The sequence below is a fragment of the Apaloderma vittatum genome, unplaced genomic scaffold, assembly GCF_000703405.1.
Source record: "Apaloderma vittatum isolate BGI_N311 unplaced genomic scaffold, ASM70340v1 scaffold9864, whole genome shotgun sequence".
NCBI lineage: Eukaryota > Metazoa > Chordata > Aves > Trogoniformes > Trogonidae > Apaloderma > Apaloderma vittatum.
In genome coordinates, this window is record NW_009713256.1 from 124808 (window position 1) to 146241 (window position 21434).

The window sequence follows — 21434 nt, forward strand, 5'->3', positions numbered from 1 at the left end:
CAGCAGGAGTCAAAACACTGGGGTGTTATCAACACCTTTCTAGCTACCATTACAAAATCCAGCACTGTGAGAGATGTTATGAGGAAAATTAACTCCATCTCAGCCAAAACCAATACACCAGTACTCCATTGCAGAGTATTTTATACAGAGATCAGTGAAAATCACTGAAAAATGAGTTTCAAGTAATTATTCCAAATTCCCTGTTTGTTGAATTAGAATTATTGGTTATTATAATTTAAGTTTTTTCCCTAGAAAGATAATAGCTCTTACCACCAACAAGGATACTTCTCCCATAAAGTGCTGGTTTTTTTACACTGGGGAGCTGCTCAGCAGCGATAGGAAATTCAAAGCAGTCTGCTTAAAGTGCTCTGTTTTAAACAGTATAGTGCTTGAGATGGAATATTTTTGAAAAGGGATAGAAAGATTCAGTCTCAGAAGAATTATACCCACTTTAACAGGAGTTGTAGCATCAGAAAGATAAAGGGCAGAGGCTGTCATAAACATTTATTAACATCAGATGGAATAGGCCTGAACTTTTAACACTCTTCTCATACTACCATGATGTCACACTTAAGTCCTGGGACTTTACCCTCACCTGAGATATGGGTGCTACTGAGAAAAAGTGCTGACCATACTTGCAAAACCTGTCAGTTGGTAGAAGCAATTGGACTATCTATGAATTTTAGGGTAGTAAGATAACCTGGCAGGAATACAAATATGTATAATTCACTCAAGGGATTACACTTCTGACATCATAAACTACAAGAACACTGCCTAAATGCTTTATGGTCAGCAGCAGAGCCCCCAGAGCAAAATCAACATTGCTCTCTGAAGTCATTCAGTATTTTATATAGAAGAGACTGTGAACTCTTCAACATTTGAAGTTCAAAAACTTTTAAAAACACAATGAATAATTCAATTTTTCTCTCAAGTGGCCTCAGTGAAATGATGCTGGGAGCTGGATTCAATGTTTATAAGTGAACTGAAACTGGAGCAGCAGCTAGTGGTGCTACAGCCCAGAAGGAGTGGGTCTTTTAGAAATTTTAAGGGGCTTCTCATTCCCTATTGTGTGGGCTTGATCTATACAGTGTTTTTTATACCAATACCATTGTACCAGTTGATGGTACCAGGATGATCATTCTCTTGTAGTCAAACCTATTTTGATAAGGGTGCAGTTGCATTAGTATAAACACGTGTGTTGATTCAGCCTCCTGTTTGCTTTTAAAAACATTTTGGCTCTAAATTCTTTTCACCTGTGGGTAGAATAAAAGGATTTTTTTCTGACTTTATCTGAACTATTGCTGATAGGACACTTTGCACAGATATTCACAACCTATAGCCCCACGGATGGTGCACTGAGTGCTTCTGTAAGAGAGCCATGTTGTTTCACTGCCTGGTAATGTCATTTGTGAACTGTACACAAGCTAATGCAGTGGAGTTTATTTTTCTTATACCACTAATACAATTACTATGTTTCAGAATTTGTTTTCATTCAAATACAAGTGATCCAACCCGCTCCTCTTCCAAAAATGAACTGAACATTTGTAGCAACTTTACACTTAATTTTGAAATGCATTATATTTTTAGCAATTAATTTTATTTCATGAATCACAACATCTAATACCAATCTGAGTTCTCTCTGGTAGGTCTGTCCTATGTTATAGTGTTACAGTCAAGGTATTTCAGTAATCATCTGTGCACTGTTACTAATAGCAGGTGTAAACATGTAATTTAATTGAACAGAAAGGACCACATTCACCAAGTCTCACCTCATGCAACTCTGTAAAGACAAGTTACAGCTAGGGTTAATTCAGCCCACTGTGTCTTCTGTAATTTCTTTTAACAGCATTGTGAAATTATAGCCATTAGAACTGGCTAGCGCGTTGCTGTGGTCATGCCCCTGCTGCGTTCCTGTCAATCTCCTGATTTCAGATACTTTTATACAGTCTTGTGGGCCACTTTGATTAAAACCTCAATAAAAGGTACTCAACCATTTATATTTTATTGACACGTTTGACAGAGAGGTCTCTCCTGGGCTGAAGAGGAGCACACAGATAGCAGAGAATATGTATCAGTGCTGCACAGCAAGCACAGTCCCTGGTGCCAGTGAGAGCTGTAAGCTTGTACACTCTCCCCTCTGAGCATCAAAACAAAGCACATAATTGCAACAGAGACAACAGCATGTACAGTAGCCCAGGATTTACTCCATTGCTCAGGATACAAGAGAAGAGCAAAGCAATTGTGCTAATCCTAAAAAATTCAGCCAGCACAAATGTTTGTAATTACGATTACAGTATTGTACAGCTTGCAAAAACAAACGAAACAAAACAAAACCAAAAAAACAGCCAGTGAAGAACAGTGATTTTTTTCAATATAGAGGTGTCAGAGAAAATGAAACATAGAAGATAAAAGTACAATAAACTAAGTCATAAATTAAGTAGGCAGATTTTTAATTCCATGTGAAAGAACTGGAGTTCAGTGTGCACTGAGAAGTTGCTCAGTCTAAAAATATTGGCCAAGAGACTTGGAATGGAGAAAAAAGCTGAAAAGTTTAAGGTATCACTATGTGGTGCACAAAAAAGAGGATGGCAGGAAGGGAGATAGGCAGAAAGGGAAATAAAAGATATTTGGGAATCACTAGGAGTATCCCAGAATACTGACACACAGAAGTAAGAGTAGAAAAATACAACCTTTTTTTTTGCAGCTGCAGTTTGAAAGGAATGACAGGGAATGAGTTTAAAAAAAGCAATCTAAGACGAAAATGCTAATTTCTAAGGTAACAGATTATGACAGTTCAGTGTCTAGATTTCACAGCTTTTAATACAAAGCCAACATTACAGGTTACTTCTCAGTACCCTCCTTGTCAAATAACTGGATTTTTTTAAATATTTGTTAGAAATTTGGGTTTCATTCTAGCAATACAAGGCATCACTACACTAAGCACCAATCAAGCCTTCAATAACCCAAGTGATCACCATTTAATCTCCCATGTTAGAGTGGCATGCAGCTCTCACCATGCCAGATTTTCAGCTTCAAAATCCCTACTCCTTTCCAAAGGTAAAAGAAGATATGCAGTAGACCTGACAAGAAGCCAGAGGTGTGGCCTCACAGAGGAATCATCAACCAGTGCTGGTATCTGTTCTGAAGTCATTCTCAGGTATCTGGCTTGGAGCATAATGTGGCTGATTCAGGCTTTTCATGCTCATTTAATAGCCCTTTGTCTACTAAATAGCATAAGATAACGTCAGAAATAGGTTAAATCAACATGAATAGCAGGTTAGCAAAGCACAAATACACACTGTAGATGGTATAGGCCCAGCCTGGCTTTGGTCAGGACAATAAGAAGATGCCTGGAAATCACCACAGGATAGGAAATTCAGGGGAAATCAATGAGATAAAGCTTTTTGTAGTCACAGGTCAGTTTACTAACAAAGTGTATTTGTTTGCCTTATGTAGATTAGGACACTTTAGTATTAATAGTGTTAATTTGTCTAAAGATTAAGGCTTTTTTGTACTAGTAATGAAAGAACACCAAAAAAAGGCTGTCTCTCAGGCACGGTGCTGAATCTGTGTACCCACACACACATGTACGTGTTTTTATTCATAAATGCCCAGAGACCTTCTTTGAAACCAGTGTTGAAATTTTGATAACTTAAATAACATTTCTTCTCAACAGTTTTGCTAACGTCAATATAAAATTTAAAGTTCTGGAGGATAGATAGTCGTGCTTGTTCTCATTACCATCCATACAATCCTTGATTTCACACTGCTGTTGTATGTGAATTCTTTATGTTTTATTTGCATTATGGTTTAATTTATTCAGTGCTGCATGAGCCTCAGACTTTATGTGAAATTCTTTTAATGTTTCACCAGGAAAGCCTTGCCACTCTGGAAGCATTCCCTTACTTTCCTTAGTTCCCAAGGGATGTTTTACCATAAACATTGTCATGCTTTAACTACACTAGTTTGTGGGACAAATTCTGGCATTTCCACATCCCCCATATCCAGACACATAACTTGAATCCCTCGAATGTAACCCTACAATTTCTTTATTACCAGTGGAGAGAAATAAGTGGGTTTACAATGAGATTCTTTTGCATTGTTTCAGATGTCAACCATACTCCAATGACTTACCAGGCCTCTTTCTGTCCATTGATTACTAAGATAGCCCAGAAAATCAGATTAAAAGGTGCAAACATAAATCATACCACTTCTATGACCAAACCACCATTTGGTCACACAAATCTCCCCTTCATTTTCTAGGTCAAGTATTAACACAAGCAAAATGCAAATATCCCCACTTCCCACTTCTATAGTGAAGTCCACGTGGCAACGGAGTAACTTGGGACTTTATGGTTAGGTGGTGTAAAGACACACACATACCAAGGCGACTCCTCATCTGCTGTGGATATTTTGAAGGACTATGAGAGACAAAAAGAAATGCAACATATGCCTGCAGTCTCTTCCCCCTTCCTTTGCTTCAGCTGTCTATTGTAAAACAGGGGCATATTAGCATGCCTATCTCCATGAGTTGCTATAAAGATCACTCCCTAATGTCTGCAAAATACAAAACCCTTTTTAACGCTGCCAGTGTAGGAGGCAGTGATTTCTTTTGTGATTTGGAGAAGCATATAGTACTGTGAGAAATTACAAAAATAGCTTTTTAATGGAGGTTTTAAAGGTACTTAGAAAAGTTTAAGTGAAACTCAATATCCATTTAAAAAAGTACTTCAAGTTCCCATTTCAAGTAATGTAAAATAACAATAAAAAGAGAACAAGACAAGATTAGACTTATCTTACTGAGTCCCTTCTATTAAATGAAGTTTTACAATGAATTTTAATTCAAATCCATTGAAAATTTCTATTTTAATATCTTCTTTTTTTATCTCCCTCCATATTATAACAATTCATACATAATGCTGTACCACAGGGGAAAATTAATTCTGCACTGTATTTACACAAGTAGTTGCTTAATTGTCTTCTGATAAATTATATTGATCATCAGAATATACGGGTGGAGTTGACCTATGACAACATAGGATATAATTTTTAAGGTATTGCAGCTTTTGTGAGAATAATCTTTTATGTTTAGGCATAGTTTGAGACAAAATTAATAGTATTCTGGTAACTTCAGAATGTAAACTATCTCTGTCCATAGTAAAAATATATTTTCTATACAAAATAGCATCATAGATTAAATTCAGACAATACAAAGTTATCATTGATAAATTATCATTGATAAATTTATCATTTTTTCATTGATGCTATGATATATGTGACTTATGCTATATATGATTTATCATTGACATTATGATTTATCATTGATAAATAAACATCATAACAGAAAATTATTATACTCTAGGGAATGTGAAATGAAAAGCATAAAAAGATACGACATAAGTCGATACACAAGGGAAACAGAGACCAGATGTATCTGCAGCTACTTCCAACCTTGTAATAAAGTTTCTCAGCTGAAAACCCAAAATAATGCAGTTTAAGTAAGTCTCTTCTTACCTAGTTTACCAGTTTCAACCATGCTCTCCCTTTTAAAGCAGAGGTTTTATACATCCTTTTAGTCAGGCAAGAGTGCTGTGATATGCTTTTTCACAGTAAAACATTGCTTTACGGAGTTTCTAACAGTTCATTCCACAGACCCTGAAGGAATCTGGAACTAAAAAAATGCTATGCTGTGTACCACTGCCATCTGCTGCTAATCTCTCCCTGTGGATGCAGAAGGTCTTATTTCACCACATATTTAATCCACTAAAGATTTTCAGCTGAATTTGCATGGTCAGTTCAAAATTCCTTTTATAATACTTATCAGATAACCTCTTTCCATCCCATTATAGAGCTTCTCATCGCATATCTTGGCAGATTTACTGAGGTAATGGCTTCAATTGCAGTTCCAGCAAGAAAATTCTTTTCTTCTGGCAGTCAATCAAAAAGGTTTGTGCCTGCAATCTCACGCAGAACCAGACTGTTCCAGAGAGGAAGTGTCCATCTTAGAGACTCCACATTTGCCATCTGTACTCAAAGATCTTTAGTAAGAACATGTTATTTCTGGAGTCCCACTTCTGCAGCACTTCTGACACCCACTCATTCACACCATTTCTACGGAGTATATCATGTCAGAATGCAGATTGCTGCATAGTTACTGTAATTTATATGGTACTCTGACTTGAGTTTCTAAATACATGTAACCAGGATGTATCAAGATCTGCTGCATAAATATCATCAATAAGCAAATACAGTTCTACACGAAAAAGAGCAAAGGAAAGTATGATAAAGAGGAAAGGAAACATAAGAGGACCCCAAGTCTCTGATTTATAATTGCATGGCTAATTGAAGCTACAAAACAAAACAATCGGACAAGAATTGAGTTGCAGGAAAACGTATCTTCTCCTTTATACCTTGTATTTTGAAAAAGATGGAGCTATATTTTTCTTCTACAACATTTGGAGAACAGACTAGCTCCCATTAATATTTGACATGACCATTCATGCATTTTTAATGCACCTCAGAACACAGGAGATTATACAACAGATATCATCACTGTTCTGGAATTAAAAGAAACTTCATTGTCAGAATAAAATGCTCAGAGAAGTGCATGTTGTTCATTGCCATCAGAAGAGAGTCACCCTAACTTCTAAGTACACTATTATACCATTGTCCAGATAGACAGTTCTTGGCTTGCTAGATCACATTCCCCCTCTGTCAGGAATAGGCAAGTTCCTCATGCCTCACACACAGGCATATGGGCAACACAGAAAAAGCCATCACACAACAATCACTGGCTAGCAAAACCTGTGTGGTGCACTTGCAATCAGTGAGTCAAGGTGCTCAGGTGGCCAAGAAGGCCAATGGCATCCTGGCCTGGATCAGGAATGGTGTTTTCAGCAGGTGTAGGGAGGCGATCATGCCTTTTTACTAGCAGGAGCAGGGAGGTGATCATGCCCCTGTACTTGGCTTCAGTGAAGCCTCATCTTGGGTACTGTGTCCCGTTTTGTGCCCTTCACTACAAGAGGGACATTGAGCTGCCAGAGAGGGTACAGAGGTAGCTGCCAAGCTAGTAAAGGATTTGGAGCATGTGTTGTATGAGGAATGGCTGAGGGATCTGGGGCTGTTTAGGCTGAAGGAGGCTGAGGGGAGACCATATCGCTCTCTACAACTACCTGAAAGGAGGCTGTATCAAGGCAGAGGTTGGTCTGTTCTCCCTGTTGGCAAGTGATAGGACAAGGGGAAATGGCCTTAAGTTGTACCAGGGGAGGTTCAGGTTGGACATTAGGAGGAATTTCTTTACTGAAAGGATTGTCAGACATTGGAACAGGCTGCCCAGGGAGATGACTGAGTCACAATCCTTGGAGGTGTTTAAGAAATGCGTAGATGTTGTGCTGAGGGACATGGCTTAGTGGTGTTCATAGGGCTAGGACAAAGGTTGGACTCGATAATCTTGAAGGTCTCTTCCAATTGAAACTGTTCTATGATTCTATGATTCTGTAGCAGCCTTCCAGTACTTAAAGAGAGCCTACAGGAAAGATGGGGAAGAACTCCTTTTCACTGAGTGTAGCGACAGGACAAGGGCTAACAGTCTCAAACTGAAAGATGGTTGATTCGCATTAGCTATTAGGAAGCAATTCTTTTCTGTGAGGGTGGTGAGATGCTGCAACAGGTTGCCCTCTCCCTGGAAGTGTTGAAGGCCAGGCTGGATGGGGCTTTGAGCAATCAGATCTAGTGAGAGGTGTCCCTGCCCATGGCAGGGGGGTTGGAACCAAACGATCTTTAAGGACCCTTCCAACTCAAACCATTCTGTGATTCTACGCTGTGTCCACATAGGCTCCCCGGGCAAGGTGCCATGGATTTTTTGACCAGTTTTGCAGAATTCTCATCTGCCTGATGAATCTACTTTTTGCATTATTTATTTTCTAAGGGGTTTTGGAGGGTTTAAGGGAGCATTACAACAGTAAGAAATAGCCTTTCTGTGTTTTAATAATGAAATCAACTACAATGCATTAAAAACTATAGAATCTTATCATGCACGAAGAGTAATCCCAGAAGTCCTCACAAGACATAGCACTGGTTTCAATTTTATAATACCAGAAAATCACACAATAAATGTCACCAAAAAAGAAAAGAGATGCCACTTCACTTTTCCAGTCAGACAGAGTTCCAAACTCTCAGGATGAATGCGGTGTGTGTCAGGGCATTCAAAACAAAACCTGTAGCATCTGAACAGTGAACATCTGTTTCATTTTCCTGTACGTCTTGAGCCTCCTCCATTCTGACTGTGTTCCACTTACTTCACCCCAGTGTAGAACAGATACACCTTGTTCCTACGCAATTTACTTCTGGCCTCTGTACCTTCCCAGACAGAAACTTTTTCCTTGGTTTGATCATGAAAAGCTCAGCTAGGCAGCTGGAGCAAACAAGCTCTGCAGTCACCCTCGCTGACAGTAGCTAGGGTTCTAGCAGCTGAAGGATTAGTGGAGAATGTACCTCTCCATCCTCCTTTAGTTCCTGTCTTTTTCACGCTCCCAGAGAGTCTGTGAGAGCACATTAACTTTTACTGTGAGCATCCCACGCTGACCAGTGCAGGATGCAGGACAGTGGATAGGACAAATGAGTGGCATTTTCCAGTAAGGAATTCCTGAATTTATTTGAACAACGTACTTCACTGGATTTTTTCCATGACCCTTACACCCTGAGCTATGGAAGAACAGTATGTCCTTAACTTAGCCTAATTAGAAAACTAACATTAAATATATCTCTTCCTCTCTTCCAACAACCAGGAAAGTAATGGAAGACTGTTTCCGTTTCTGGAGGATAAAGAACTACAATCCTCTCTACTTCCTAACATTTCTAGCCTTCTGTTAAATCCTCTTTAGAACAAGTAAATCTTGTTGGACTAAGTGTTGCTTTTATATAAACAACTGCAGCTTCTAAAGAGTAAAAACAGCTTAATAACCAGTCATGAGACTATTCAAAACATTCAGTTCATATGTGAACATATACTATTGGTACATGAGCATGGCAGTGCAAAAGCGCAGATACTTCTGAAGGGGCACACTGCTGTTCAGTACAGCTCCATTTATTTTCTCTCTGCCCGCAAGACACTAAAAATAGGCATTGTTTAAATACCATCTACATCATCTACAAACACAAGATGAAACAGTTTTAGGAGAGGCAAGACTAAGAGTGGAAAATTAATGAACACAAGACCCACACATCTTAAAGATCTCGTTACCAAATGATCTATTTTTGTCCTCGGTTGTTTGTTTACTTAGACTGTGATTGAGACTGGTCAGTAAAATAGCACACACAGAAACAGTGAGATTACCCAGTTAACTACCACATCAATTATGGGCACTTGTATATGGCACACAGCTTTATGAAAGGGTAACAACAGCTCTTCATGGTCATTTAACCAATGTAAGGAGCAGAGACAACTTCCAGCTGGAATGCAACAGGAGCTATAATTGGAATGTGCTCTGATCATGGAAAGAAGCTCCACAGCAGTCCTGTAGGAGGTAGCTTGCTGTCACCATAGTCACTTACCATGGACAGTCTCAGCAAGCAGGGTCTAACTTTTTGGATTCGTCAGCTCTTAAAAAACATTGTGGGGATTTCTGGTATTTTCAGCATGGAAAAAGAGACATCCATCTTGACAGCTCAGCCCAAACACACTAAATGAATGGTGGAATAACAAATCTCTTAATTTCCTTGACTGCGGCAGAAGTTGGAAACTGAAAGTGCAAAGAATTTAAGATTGTTTTGTAGAGGTATCATATCTGGGAGGAATACCCCTAGGGGAGAAGAGAAACATTCATGTACACTGGCATCTCATATACTTTGCTGAAGAAATATCCAAGAAAGATACTTCCATCAAAAGTTGCAGCGGTGAACAAGTCACTAGACTGAAATACTGGGTCCACAGGAGACTTCGGCATCCACTTCAGGTTTACCTGAGAACTAGATCCTTCCAACAGAAAGCATTTTAATTAGTTCCACCAGAACACTCAGAACAGTAGGGTAGAAGAAACTAATTTCTCACCCACTAAAGATTATTGAGTGAAGACTGCTACCAGGTGAAACTTGACTTTCTGCAGACTGTTGGCTCCGATGGAAAACCCCATAGCATCAGGACTGAGATCTGAAAATGGGGTGAAAAATCTGACTGAGAACAGAGTAAAGAATCTGGGCTGCTTTTCTGATAATGCACAGAATCTCTCCAGCCAGCAAGAAACATCTCTGGTTTTGTGGTAAGACTTTTCACCATCAACCTGGACCAGAAGCAGAACATCTGACATTCCTTTTTGAGATGGGGATCCGGATAGTACAGAAATGTGTGTAAAAGGTCATAAAAATAGGCGTATGAAAAAATAGTGGCAGAAATTTCACACCTAGAACTACTTTGGCTTGTCATAGAAGGCTGTCAGCAGCTGCTTTGGAGAAACTCTAGGGTAAATTTAGGGGCCCAGCTTTGGTGTTTCCAATTCTTACTCTTGAGCTCTGAGGTTGAGCTGGCTGTGGCCTTATTCAGAAGAAAATCCTGATGCTTTTGCTGCTAGATATAACAAGCATATGTTTTAAAGCCCAGAAAATGGTTATCAACGAAGATACTCGCCGTGACGATGAGTTGAAGGAACTCACCATCTGGGAAACAGACAGGGATGAAGTAACACCTCTGGTAATGCCTGGTCAGAATTCAAATGACAAGCTAACAGGGGAATACGAATAAAGATCAAGCTTGGAAAGGCAGATAATTATAATCTAGAGTATATGAACAGATGGCTACACCATCATCAATGAATAAATAATAGTGCAGTCTGACTTGATGGGATGACTGCATGAACTCAGATGACACCAGACACGCTTCACCTTATATAACTAAGTACCAGCCACGAAGTAGAGCAAGACGTGAGCATATTTATGCCCTACAAAACTGAAAATATAATATTAGCAGGTCTCATATGACTGGATGTATGAACAGCCATTGTGTTGATGAATTTACGTATCGGTTATCACCTGGACATAGAACCACTAGATACAGGATGGCTCTGCCACTGGACTGGACCTTAAGAAGAGAAAAGAAAAACAAAACAAGAAACACAAATGAACAAAAAGGGCAACTGGCATTGTGCCTGCTTCTCTGAATGGAAGGAAATACATTGCCACCAATTATGTTATTAATCGCATCCCTGTGCAGTCCTGGCAAGTGTGTTTAGTAACATGTGTCACCCACTTTGCTCCTTCCGCTTCATGCTTCACAGTTTAATTTCATTTCCGTTACCAAGTACAGCAGAGTTGTTAGCTATATAGTGCTTCAGATGCCACTGCAAATTCAATTACGGTTTTATTTTGTCATTTGATATGTCAGTGGAATAGAAACAATCAAGAAGATTGGCACTGATTATAATCTGAATTGTCATGCAGAATTCTTGACAGAGGCATGAGTTAGAAAAGGTGTCAGTCATTCAAGACTCCTGACTCTCCAAACTACCTTGTAATGTGTGTCAAAATGGTGGATTCTTCACAGCTTGCAAATAAAACAACATACTATGATTTTCTGAATTTCCTGTATGGAAGAATTGCTTTTTAAAACTCACATAAATTTAAGAGTGAAAATTTTGGGCCATTCTTTTAGTGAAAAAGTTACACATAAAATACCAAGAAGTTTATTATTTTTAAGGATAATGTTATGTTTTCTCTTAGAATATTTTTTATACTGGTGTCCCTCCCTGTACTAAAGAAGTTTTCATTTTATAGTATTTTGTTTTCTATCTATTTGCACTGCAATTGCTTAGCATGCCTGCTATTTTCAACATCATGGTAATATTGCAGCATGAAGGTTGGTCACTTTGTTTGAACATGCCCTAACAACACATACGCATTATGAGATTAAATAAAGAGGTAAATCAACCTAGTTTCCGTACAGTGGCAATGAATCCTTCATTCCTCTAGGATGTTCACATTGATACGACCCAGAGCAAATGAGGACAAGAATAATCTTCTCTCTTAATGGACACCAGGAAAGCACTTCAAAAACATTCAATAGCTTGTTCTATTCTACAAATAAGTGCTGTTTTTAAGGATCATAATGTCAACAGTCAAAAGTAACCATCTCCAAATACTGTTAAACTCTTACAAATAGCTTGCGAACCATCAAAAATGTTTTAATGGCAATAAGTAAATATCTATTCTTATTACAAAAATAAAGTAAGCAGAATGAATGAGTGAATAAATAAGTGAATTAATGACTGACTGACTGACTGACTGAGTGAATGAATGAATGAAGATAGAGCGTAATCTACAGCTACCAGATATCTATCAGGAGACAACATTAATATTAAAGTATAATGCTTGTGCTACGTTACTTCACCCTGCACTATACAGTATATCACACCGTTATGCTTTATATTTGCCAAGAAAGACCACAACAGCACTCACAAATGAAGAGGTAAGGAAGTATACATGTGAGGTAGTTGAACACTTCTATCCCAAAATTCAGCAATTAGACTGTCTGCTGCCTGTACAGCAGGGAAGGAAAAAAGAGTGTTTCTCTGGAAGAAGGTCAAGAGAGACTCAGATGACTTTTTCAGAATGACTTTTGCAGACATGTTTCTGCGTCAAAACTTATGATTCCAAAATTCCACCTAACGATGAGAACAACAAAACCTTGTTAAGACCCTTTCTGTTCAGCCTAAGAGATCCATACAGTATGTAAGTTTTCAGGAAAGAGAAGTTATATATCTTTGGTTGATGATCTCTGAAACATGTAAACTGAGCATATAGTCAGAATACAAGTCTTACCACAAGCAGAGATGTTTCTCTCTTCAGGATAACATGAACAGTCATGTTCACACTCTGATGATCCTTCTGTTATGCACAGGAACATAAAAAATAGAATTTTCTCACCTTAACTTTCACCTGCAAAATGGCACCCAGGCCATTGGACAAAGGAGTGCTTAGAGAAAAGGACAGAGAAAATTAATGCAATGAGGTAAAACAAACATACAAAGTTTAACTGCTAGGAAATAAGCTCACTGCCTTTCACTATTAAGCCACATGAAGATGGTTCCATGCTGTTCCACATATTCAGAGCTCCTAGCTGGGACTTCTTGTCTTTCACGCAAACAGCATTTTCAGGGCCACCTAACATCATCTGAATACCTGTTTAATGGCAGCTGGAAACACTGAGGCTGTGAAAGGAGTGCTAAGTGGCTGGCTCTGCAAATACCGGGAATGGGGATATTTCAGAACAGGATTGCTGAATGAGGTCAACAGAGCATATGGATAAAGGAGATGTGGTTGAAATAGCCTAACCCGAGTTTTCTGAAAGGCTTTTGAAAAATCCTACATCAAAGGCTTCTACGGAAAACCAACAGTCAGAGCTTTAGGGAAGGTTTTTATGTTGATAAATAACTGGTTAAAAGACAGGGAACAGAAGGTAAGTAGGTTAGCCAGACAGCTCTTGCAATGGAGGGAGGTCATAAGCAGAGTTCCACTGGGATTTGTGCAGAGGATGCAGTCGTTCATCATATTCCTGAGCAATCTGGCAAAATGGTTGAGCAGTGAGGTGAGAAGGCTTTATAATGGTATTAGGTTATGCACAGTAATAAGGATGATGGCTTGCTGACTGTGAGGAATTGAGAAAGGTCCTTATGGAAGTAAGTCCCCAGGCAATAAAACGGCAGATGAAACTCTTCGTAGATGAATGCAAAGTGATGCACAGGGGGCAAAACAATTCTAGGATCACTTATGAAATGATCAGCCCTTAGGCGACCATTATAGCCCAGAAGCAAGAGCCTGAGGTTATGATAATACAGGACCATGAAAACATGCTCTTATGCCAATACCTCTCGCCCATGAGTGTTAGGAACTATCAGAAAAGGAAGAGAAAATAAGAGAACATCATCATATCACTGTAAAACTCATAGTTCATTCACACCTATGGGCAGTAGTGATCTCCCTGTGAAGAAGGACATGGCAAAACTGGACAAATTGCAGAGAATGGCAATAAAGATAACCAAATACATGGAACAGCTTGTGTATGAGAAACAACTTACTAGGCTAGAGATCATCTGCCTGAAGAAGGGATAAATTATAACAACTATGATATATGTCTATAAAATCATAAACATCAAAGAGAAAATGTACAGGGATCAAGCGTTTGTCTCTTCAGTAAAGAACTAAAGGCATCAAACTGGGCTAGTAGGAAACAGAACAAGCATAAAGAGCTGATTCCTTATACAGCAACATCTGGAACTTGTTGCCAATAAATTCTGTGGATGCCAAAAAAGAGTACTTGGGCTAAAGGTGAAATTGGGCAAGAACAGGGAAGAGACATCCATCAGGAATTATTATATCTATAAAACTGCTTGCAACTGAAGAGAGTATTAAAGGACACTATATATGACTGGCTTGTTCTTACTCTCCTGATGGGCTTCTGCTCACAGACACAGTTTGAAGCAGGATACCAGATTGGATGGATTTTTGGTTTTACTGGGTACAACTGTTACATCCTTGTAGATGTAGCCAGAGTTCTAACATGGTGTGCATGCGTCCTGGTTTGAGCTAAGCAGAACTAATTTTGTTCAGTGATCTTACTTTTCAGCTTGGTCTCTTCTAAGAGGCTGCACTTTCTGAAGTCAACAGCATGTTTTTACAGACAGTGTCTGCTACTAGAAGTGGTAACATACTTAGTGTTGATAGTTACTGCCTGGGATTGGTATGTAGAAAGACTCATACTTGCTCCTGTAGTGACCAAGGTCACTGCTGGATCTGGAGTGCCACGCTAGGGGTGCTTGGAAATAGTAAGGGTTATAAGGAAGTAAAATGCTGCACCTCCAGTGAGGAAAAGGACAGGTGACCAACAAAAGCACTCCATTCCATATATGTCATTTTCTGTATAAAAGCTGAGGGAACATGGAGGTTAAGCTCTCTTATTCAATGGCCAGTGTCCAAGGAGGACTCTATCCATTCTTCTGCCTTTGATCCTGATCCTGAGTTCCTGAATCCAGCTCCTGTACCCAGCTCCCCTCTGCTGCTGAGCCTGGGGCTTCCCCAGTGTTGCCTGCTCTGCAGCACCAGCGGGGATTGTTATTGGGCAGGGGAGTTGGGTTCAATATTGGTTTTGTATATTTTTATATATATTTTCATATATTTGTACATAATTTCATTATTTCCTTCATTGTTTTATTAAAGCTGATTTAGTTTTCTTTTCCAATCCATAAGTTTCCCTACCTTATTCCCTTTTCGTTCTTGTTTTGGGGAGGGAGAAGGGCTAGAGAGCATCGGTTAGTGTTTAGTGATCAGCCCAGCCCCAACCCTTGACAGCATGGCAGAAAGTTTTGGTTTAGGATTCTACAGATTCACCACTCACTTAAACCTGTCAACTACTGCTGCTAATAGCATCAAGGACCACGTGGACAGGCTTCAGCCCTCTAGAGTGCTCCTTATGAACAAGCACAGACTTCTCTAATAGTTACACTATAGCCAGCAATGTGAGACATGGTAGTCTCATAAAATGGGAAAATACAGATGCCTCCTTCAACAGAGGGTGAAGATAAAAAATGCCTAACAGAGAACTGTGACTGAAAAGAAAATCTATTTCTTTTACAACTAGCAAATCCGGAACACCTAATGGTGTGAGATTTGTCCTCTGGAATTTTAAGACTGAAAACCTGGTCCATTTGCTAGGTAAGTACATTTCCTGCAGCTTTTTCAGCTAGCACTGAAAATCTCAGAGAACAGAAAATCCCTCTCAGAGAAGAACAGATAAGCTTTATCAAGGGGAGCAGCATTCAGCCACATTATATGCTGTGATGTTTACACATGCTCACCTAATGATGTGACTCTTCTGCCTGAGAAAATTCACAGAAGCCCAGGCAACTTGGGTATATAGCGCATTACCCAGCTCCACTAATGAGGAAAGGAAGGCATGGATTCATCACTCAGTGGTAACCTTTTGAAAACCCAATGCTATGTTACTGACAAGAAGTCTTAGCTAGAAGGTCTCTACCTCCATATCCATCCATCCAAGTGGATAGGATATGTCTACGTCAGTCCATCCCGACTATGCTGGAAGACCTGCTTCCTAGCTTCATACTAATTCCTCTGCTAAGAGGATGAAAGACAGAAATGATCCAGGTATTCTTCATGGTCCTGACTGAGGAAAGATTCAGACTGAAGTCAAGCGAAAGTGTCAGAAATAACAGCCAGGAATTCCGACAATGATTCAGCTTACACTCTTAAGATATTATGCCAAGTACTGTGCTAAAGCACAGTGCTGAGAGAAGTCCTGGCTTCTCCTTGGGAAGAAACAGGCTGGTAGGGACTTGGTAAATACTAGTTTGATGAATAATCAACTAAATCATGCCCTGAGTTTAAAAATTGTTTCTGTTGATGTGAGCCAGCAGGGTCTCTGATGCTCAGTGATCTCCCAAATGTTCTCAGTTCACTCTAGCAATTAACAAGGGCAAAGAGAATCTCAAATTACTTTTCAGAATGAAAATAAATGGGAACAGGATACCTTGACAAGAGAATCAGCCCCCCAATACATTCATAGAGATTAGTGCCAGCCTCTGACTGAAGTTGACTGCTTCAGCTTCTAATAATCCTAGCAAGCAAGATCTAAGGAAGATGTAACAAACTTCTACTATTTAGACTCTCACATGTGGGGCTTGCAGGTAGGGATATGTCTTTAATGTAAACAGCAATGGCAGTTGACAAGCAAATCTCTCAATGTGGCACAAGTATCATTTATAGTGCAGAGCCAATATGTAATCTTTGGAGAGCCCAAAAAGCCATCACCTGAAGTGGAGAACAACAGTTTTGACAGTCTAAAATCCAACAGTACTCAGAAAGAAGGAGGAAAGCAGGCTGTTCCATTCACTAGGGGGCTGTAAAGAATAGAGGAGGCTCTGGCTCTGCCCTCTGTGTCAGTGTTCAGTGCCATCCACTCAGGTACACCCTGAGCATGCCTTACCACACATGTTCAGGACTGTGTCCCTCGCGAAAACACAGCTGCAGCAGATTGCTCACTTAGACAGAGGAGCAGGAGGCCACCCAACTCTAATCATCAAAGATTCTGCTCTGGAATCAGCTCCTTCCTCAGCCTGCTCACACTCTCCCAGAGGGCAGCCATAATAGCTAGTTTATAGGCTTTTTTTTGTGGGCCCACCCCCCCCCAGGGGCCAGCCATAATAGCTAGTTTATAGGCTTGTCTGGGTGGAATTCAATGTTTTTTTACAAAGCTATCCTACTGTGCCAAATCTGGTGGTGTCTGCCTCAAATGCACTCTCCATGAGAACAGAATGCACATTTTATGAGAGCAGGAGAGCGTGTCAAAGCAGGTGCAGAATAAACTTCCCTGGCTTTGAAGAGGAAAAAGTGCACAGAGACAGTGTCTTGAACCCATTCTCCTCTTCACAGCCTTATTTAGAACATCTAACACCTATTACAGATTTCTGCGAAGAAATGGTCCCATTCTTGTTACACACAATGAAAGAGTATTGCTGATTTTATTAGGAATTGAGTCAGACTCTGTCACCAAACTAGTCAGTGAACTAGGAAGTGTTGTGGGGGAAGGCTCACTTCTGCTTTTTAAATCCAAAACAAACAGCAATCCAAAACATATTTTCCCATTTCAATTATTTTCCTGATTTAATAAGCCCCTCCTCACTACACTAGGGCAATATTATTGTTTATTGATTAATCATTTTTAGAATGGAATCCCATCTGTTCTGCCTTATTCCTGCTTATTCCAAAGTTTCTGATTAAATAGGGAATAAAATCTTAATATATGCATGGTTCAAATACACTGAAATTAAGGCTACATCTGCTTCTTCAATCTTCTACTTTGTAGTCTAAGAATGAGTGGCTTCTTTACAGAAACTTCTCAAACATTAGAAAATATAAGCACTGCTCTGAATAGGAAGATGTGCAAAGGTTCCTTTACAGTGTTGGTTTTTTTTTTCTTTTCTGTTTCCAAACAGGATTGGAGAACTTCATAAAATATAATAATCCCTTACGTCAGAGAAGACTCACGTCATTTTGATAGCAGTTTCATGCTGGGTTTGATGTGCAGAAAGTCAAGCAAGTTCAAATATTATAAACAACATGATAATTTCTGTTCTTATAGAATAAGACAGCGAAAGTTAGGCTGTGTGGGAGATCTACATTAATCTACATGCACATGCACCAGTGTACATATCCCCTTCCTCTCTTAGTAATACCTCTCTACTTGACATTGTAGCTTTTTTTTTGATGTTCCCAAGTTTAGCTGCTTTGAAACACTGTAATTTCTATCAATCACAGAATCACAGAATGTCAGGGGTTGGAAGGGACCTTGAAAGATCATCTAGTCCAGTCTCCCTGCCAGAGCAGGATCACCTACAGTAGGTTGCACAGGAACGCGTCCAGGTGGGTTTTGAATGTCTCCAGAGAAGGAGACTCCACAACCTCCCTGGGCAGCCTGTGCCAGTGCTCTGTTACACTCAGAGTTCTAATGTTTTTGTGGAACCAAATCAACTGATTTGTACAATTTGCCTAGGGATTTGCATTGCTCTGAAGATCTAAATACCAATCACCATGCCTCTTACTTTTCCTCATGCAGTCAAAGCCTGTCTTAAAACTCATTGATCTTCCAACCCCATGTCCTCTGCTCTTTCTCAAATCTAACAGAACCAGTCTAGTTTATAAAGAGCCTCCCCTTTCCAAACTGTCTCTTCAGTCTCTTCCAGTGTCTCTCCTATTCTTCAGCCATAACCTTCATCCACCACTGGAACATGCTGTGGCACAATCCAATTGCGCCTCCGTTGCTGTGAAGACCCAAGAGGGCTTTGAGTACATAGAAAAGGATCAGGATTCTCATGCCTCTTGAACCCAGCCTTTAGATAGTGCTGCACATAGCACATTTACAAGGAAATGAGAAAAGAAGGACTGAAAAAATTAAACATTACCTAACAGTGCAACGTGAACGTAGTCTATCACTGAAGCTCTGAGTCATGTATGTATGATGAACGTGACCCCACTCAATTCAGCCTAGCTTCTGCATCATCTTTCCCTCAATAGTGGGATAAAGATGTGGAAGCCCATAAAAAAATAAAAGGTCAAGCTAAAGTTATTCAGTAGCCATTAACTTTACTACCAATTCACAAGAAATCCACAATTGTCAATATCAGTCAATGCACTAATTCTGCAATTCCTGTATCATAATGCATGTACACATGATTTACTCCATACTTGCTTTCCATACTTGCCTTCGTAGAGCATAATTTATCTTGGACAAACCACTGACAGATACTAAAAAACACATTGAAAATATCCCCCTTTTTTTTTTAGTTTTTTTCCTGTCCATTTTACAGCATGTTCCAAATATGTGGGAGATAGAAGACAAATCAACAAAAACTCACATGACCCTTCTAAGACTATCCCTATAGCTTTACAGACTTACAGTTTTATAGTCTGAGCATCTTACAGTCATTTCTGCTTGAAACTATTCCTACAGTGTTTTCTCCTAACATATACCACAGTTCTAAAATGTATCCACTTTGGCTTGTTTCTTTGCTTGTGTCAAAGATTAGCGCAGTCACTAGCTACATGAGGTCATATGTGACGAACATTCACCATTAGGTAATGTTCCCTGTGTTAATGAATTCTTGTAAAATTATGTTGATTCTTTTGAGTAAAGAGAGGTATCAATGAATCATTAGGAAAAAAATAGGTTATTTAAAACCAATTCTGCAAGCTCACAAATCATGGAATTCTTTCCCCAATTTAAATGAATGTCACAGTCATAATTGTTAACATTCTTACACAGACTATTCATAAAAGCCTAATCTTACAAAAAAAAAAATTCACATTTTATCACTTTGTGTGTAAGAAATGCTTTTCATGAACAATAAAAACATGTGCACATGCTTCATTTTGTTCCCAGTCAGCTGTCATTTTCTAGTTCTCTCTCACTAACATTAACTTTGGGTTGCCTATATTGCAGGAGACAATCTTTATAAAACTATAATCCAAGTGAAATCTTTATTCTTCTAAATGCTAAATTAGAGACAAACTTAATCTGATATTTTTATATCATATAGGCAGTCTTCAAAGTCTGGGATGTAACTTTATTTTCTTTTTCTTTCTTTTTCTTTCTTTCTTTCTTTCTTTCTCTCTCTTTCTTTCTTTCTTTCCTTTCTTTCATTCTTTCTTTTTTCTTTCTCTTTCTCTCTTTCTCTTTCTCTTTCTCTTTCTCTTTCTCTTTCTCTTTCTCTTTCTCTTTCTCTTTTTCTCTTTCTCTCTCTTTCTCTTTCTCTCTTTCTCTTTCTCTTTCTCTTTCTCTTTCTCTTTCTCTTTCTCTTTCTCTTTCTCTTTCTCTTTCTCTTTTTTCAACTTCATTTCTCTTTGCCACCTCTTTCAGTTATTTTTTCTTCTTTTTCAATCATTTTCATGAGACTTATTTATCTCTAGCTGTTTCTGTTTCACCAGAAAGCAAGTCATCGTGCTGCTTCACAGAAAAGAAGGGTCACCATGCTGTCCTCACAGAAGTCAATGGCAAAATTCCCACTCACAGCCGAAGAAAACAGATATTGTTCTGGTGCATTTTAACTGAAACTCTTCCAGAATTTCTGCTAATAAAATACCCTGTCATTACACCACTTTGCTTTTATTAACTTTCTACTTGTCTGGAATGAAATACTTGAATACTTCAAGAAATTGTGTTTTCTCTCTTCTCCTCTTTCACTTGAAATCAACAAACATACTCCTTTTCTTTTAAAATGTAATATTATATTTCTTACCATCCATGCTGTGACAAAATCTCCCATCCAAGTCCCAACTGCAGCCACCTTCATAAAATTTTCATTCCTGATGCCCATGAAGTCTGTTATAATGTATGCACTGTGGAAACAAGAACACAGACTGTAAGCTATACACGTTTCCTTAATGCAGTTATAAAGAACTTGCTTTACTGACAAAATTTATGATTATCTGTGAAACATTTCCAATTTCCTTCATAATCACTTTTTCTGCTAAGTCTGAGTCTTGACATAGAACTGAGCCAGGACGGGTCAATTCCAATTAGAAATGGAAATGTGAATCTGATTTTACAGCCCATGTTGCCTTTGAAGGTGCTAAAATGATGTTAGGAAAGGGCTTTAGGATTATATAAGGCTTCTGGAAGTACAAACTATTTTACACTTTTTACCTGGTCCTTTGTACAAATGGAATTACAACATCCTTGGAATTGGTGACTTTGCAAAATCTTTATGAATAAAAATTAAAATTTTCAAGCTCTCTTTAAAAAGATAAGTGAGCCACTTGACTTTTCACTCTACCAGTTACATAACCACATAGTTTTTTAACACAACAGTGAAAGTAAGCTTTGCAGAACTTTAGTGACATGTCACTGTTTCTTGATTCACACTATGTATTTTCATAGA

At 38.9% G+C, this 21434-nt stretch overlaps 1 protein-coding gene across 1 annotated transcript in view; it reads right to left on the bottom strand.

Annotated features, from left to right (window-relative positions):
* TMEM117 (transmembrane protein 117) overlaps nucleotides 1–20888 on the bottom strand; it is a 126584-nt gene extending 105696 nt beyond the window's left edge. The window contains exon 1 of the mRNA XM_009868301.1: nucleotides 20793–20888. Coding sequence (XP_009866603.1) covers nucleotides 20793–20870 — 78 coding nt within the window. The 5' untranslated portion in view covers nucleotides 20871–20888. The remainder of the gene's footprint in view (nucleotides 1–20792) is intronic.
* Nucleotides 20889–21434: the final 546 nt, after the last annotated feature.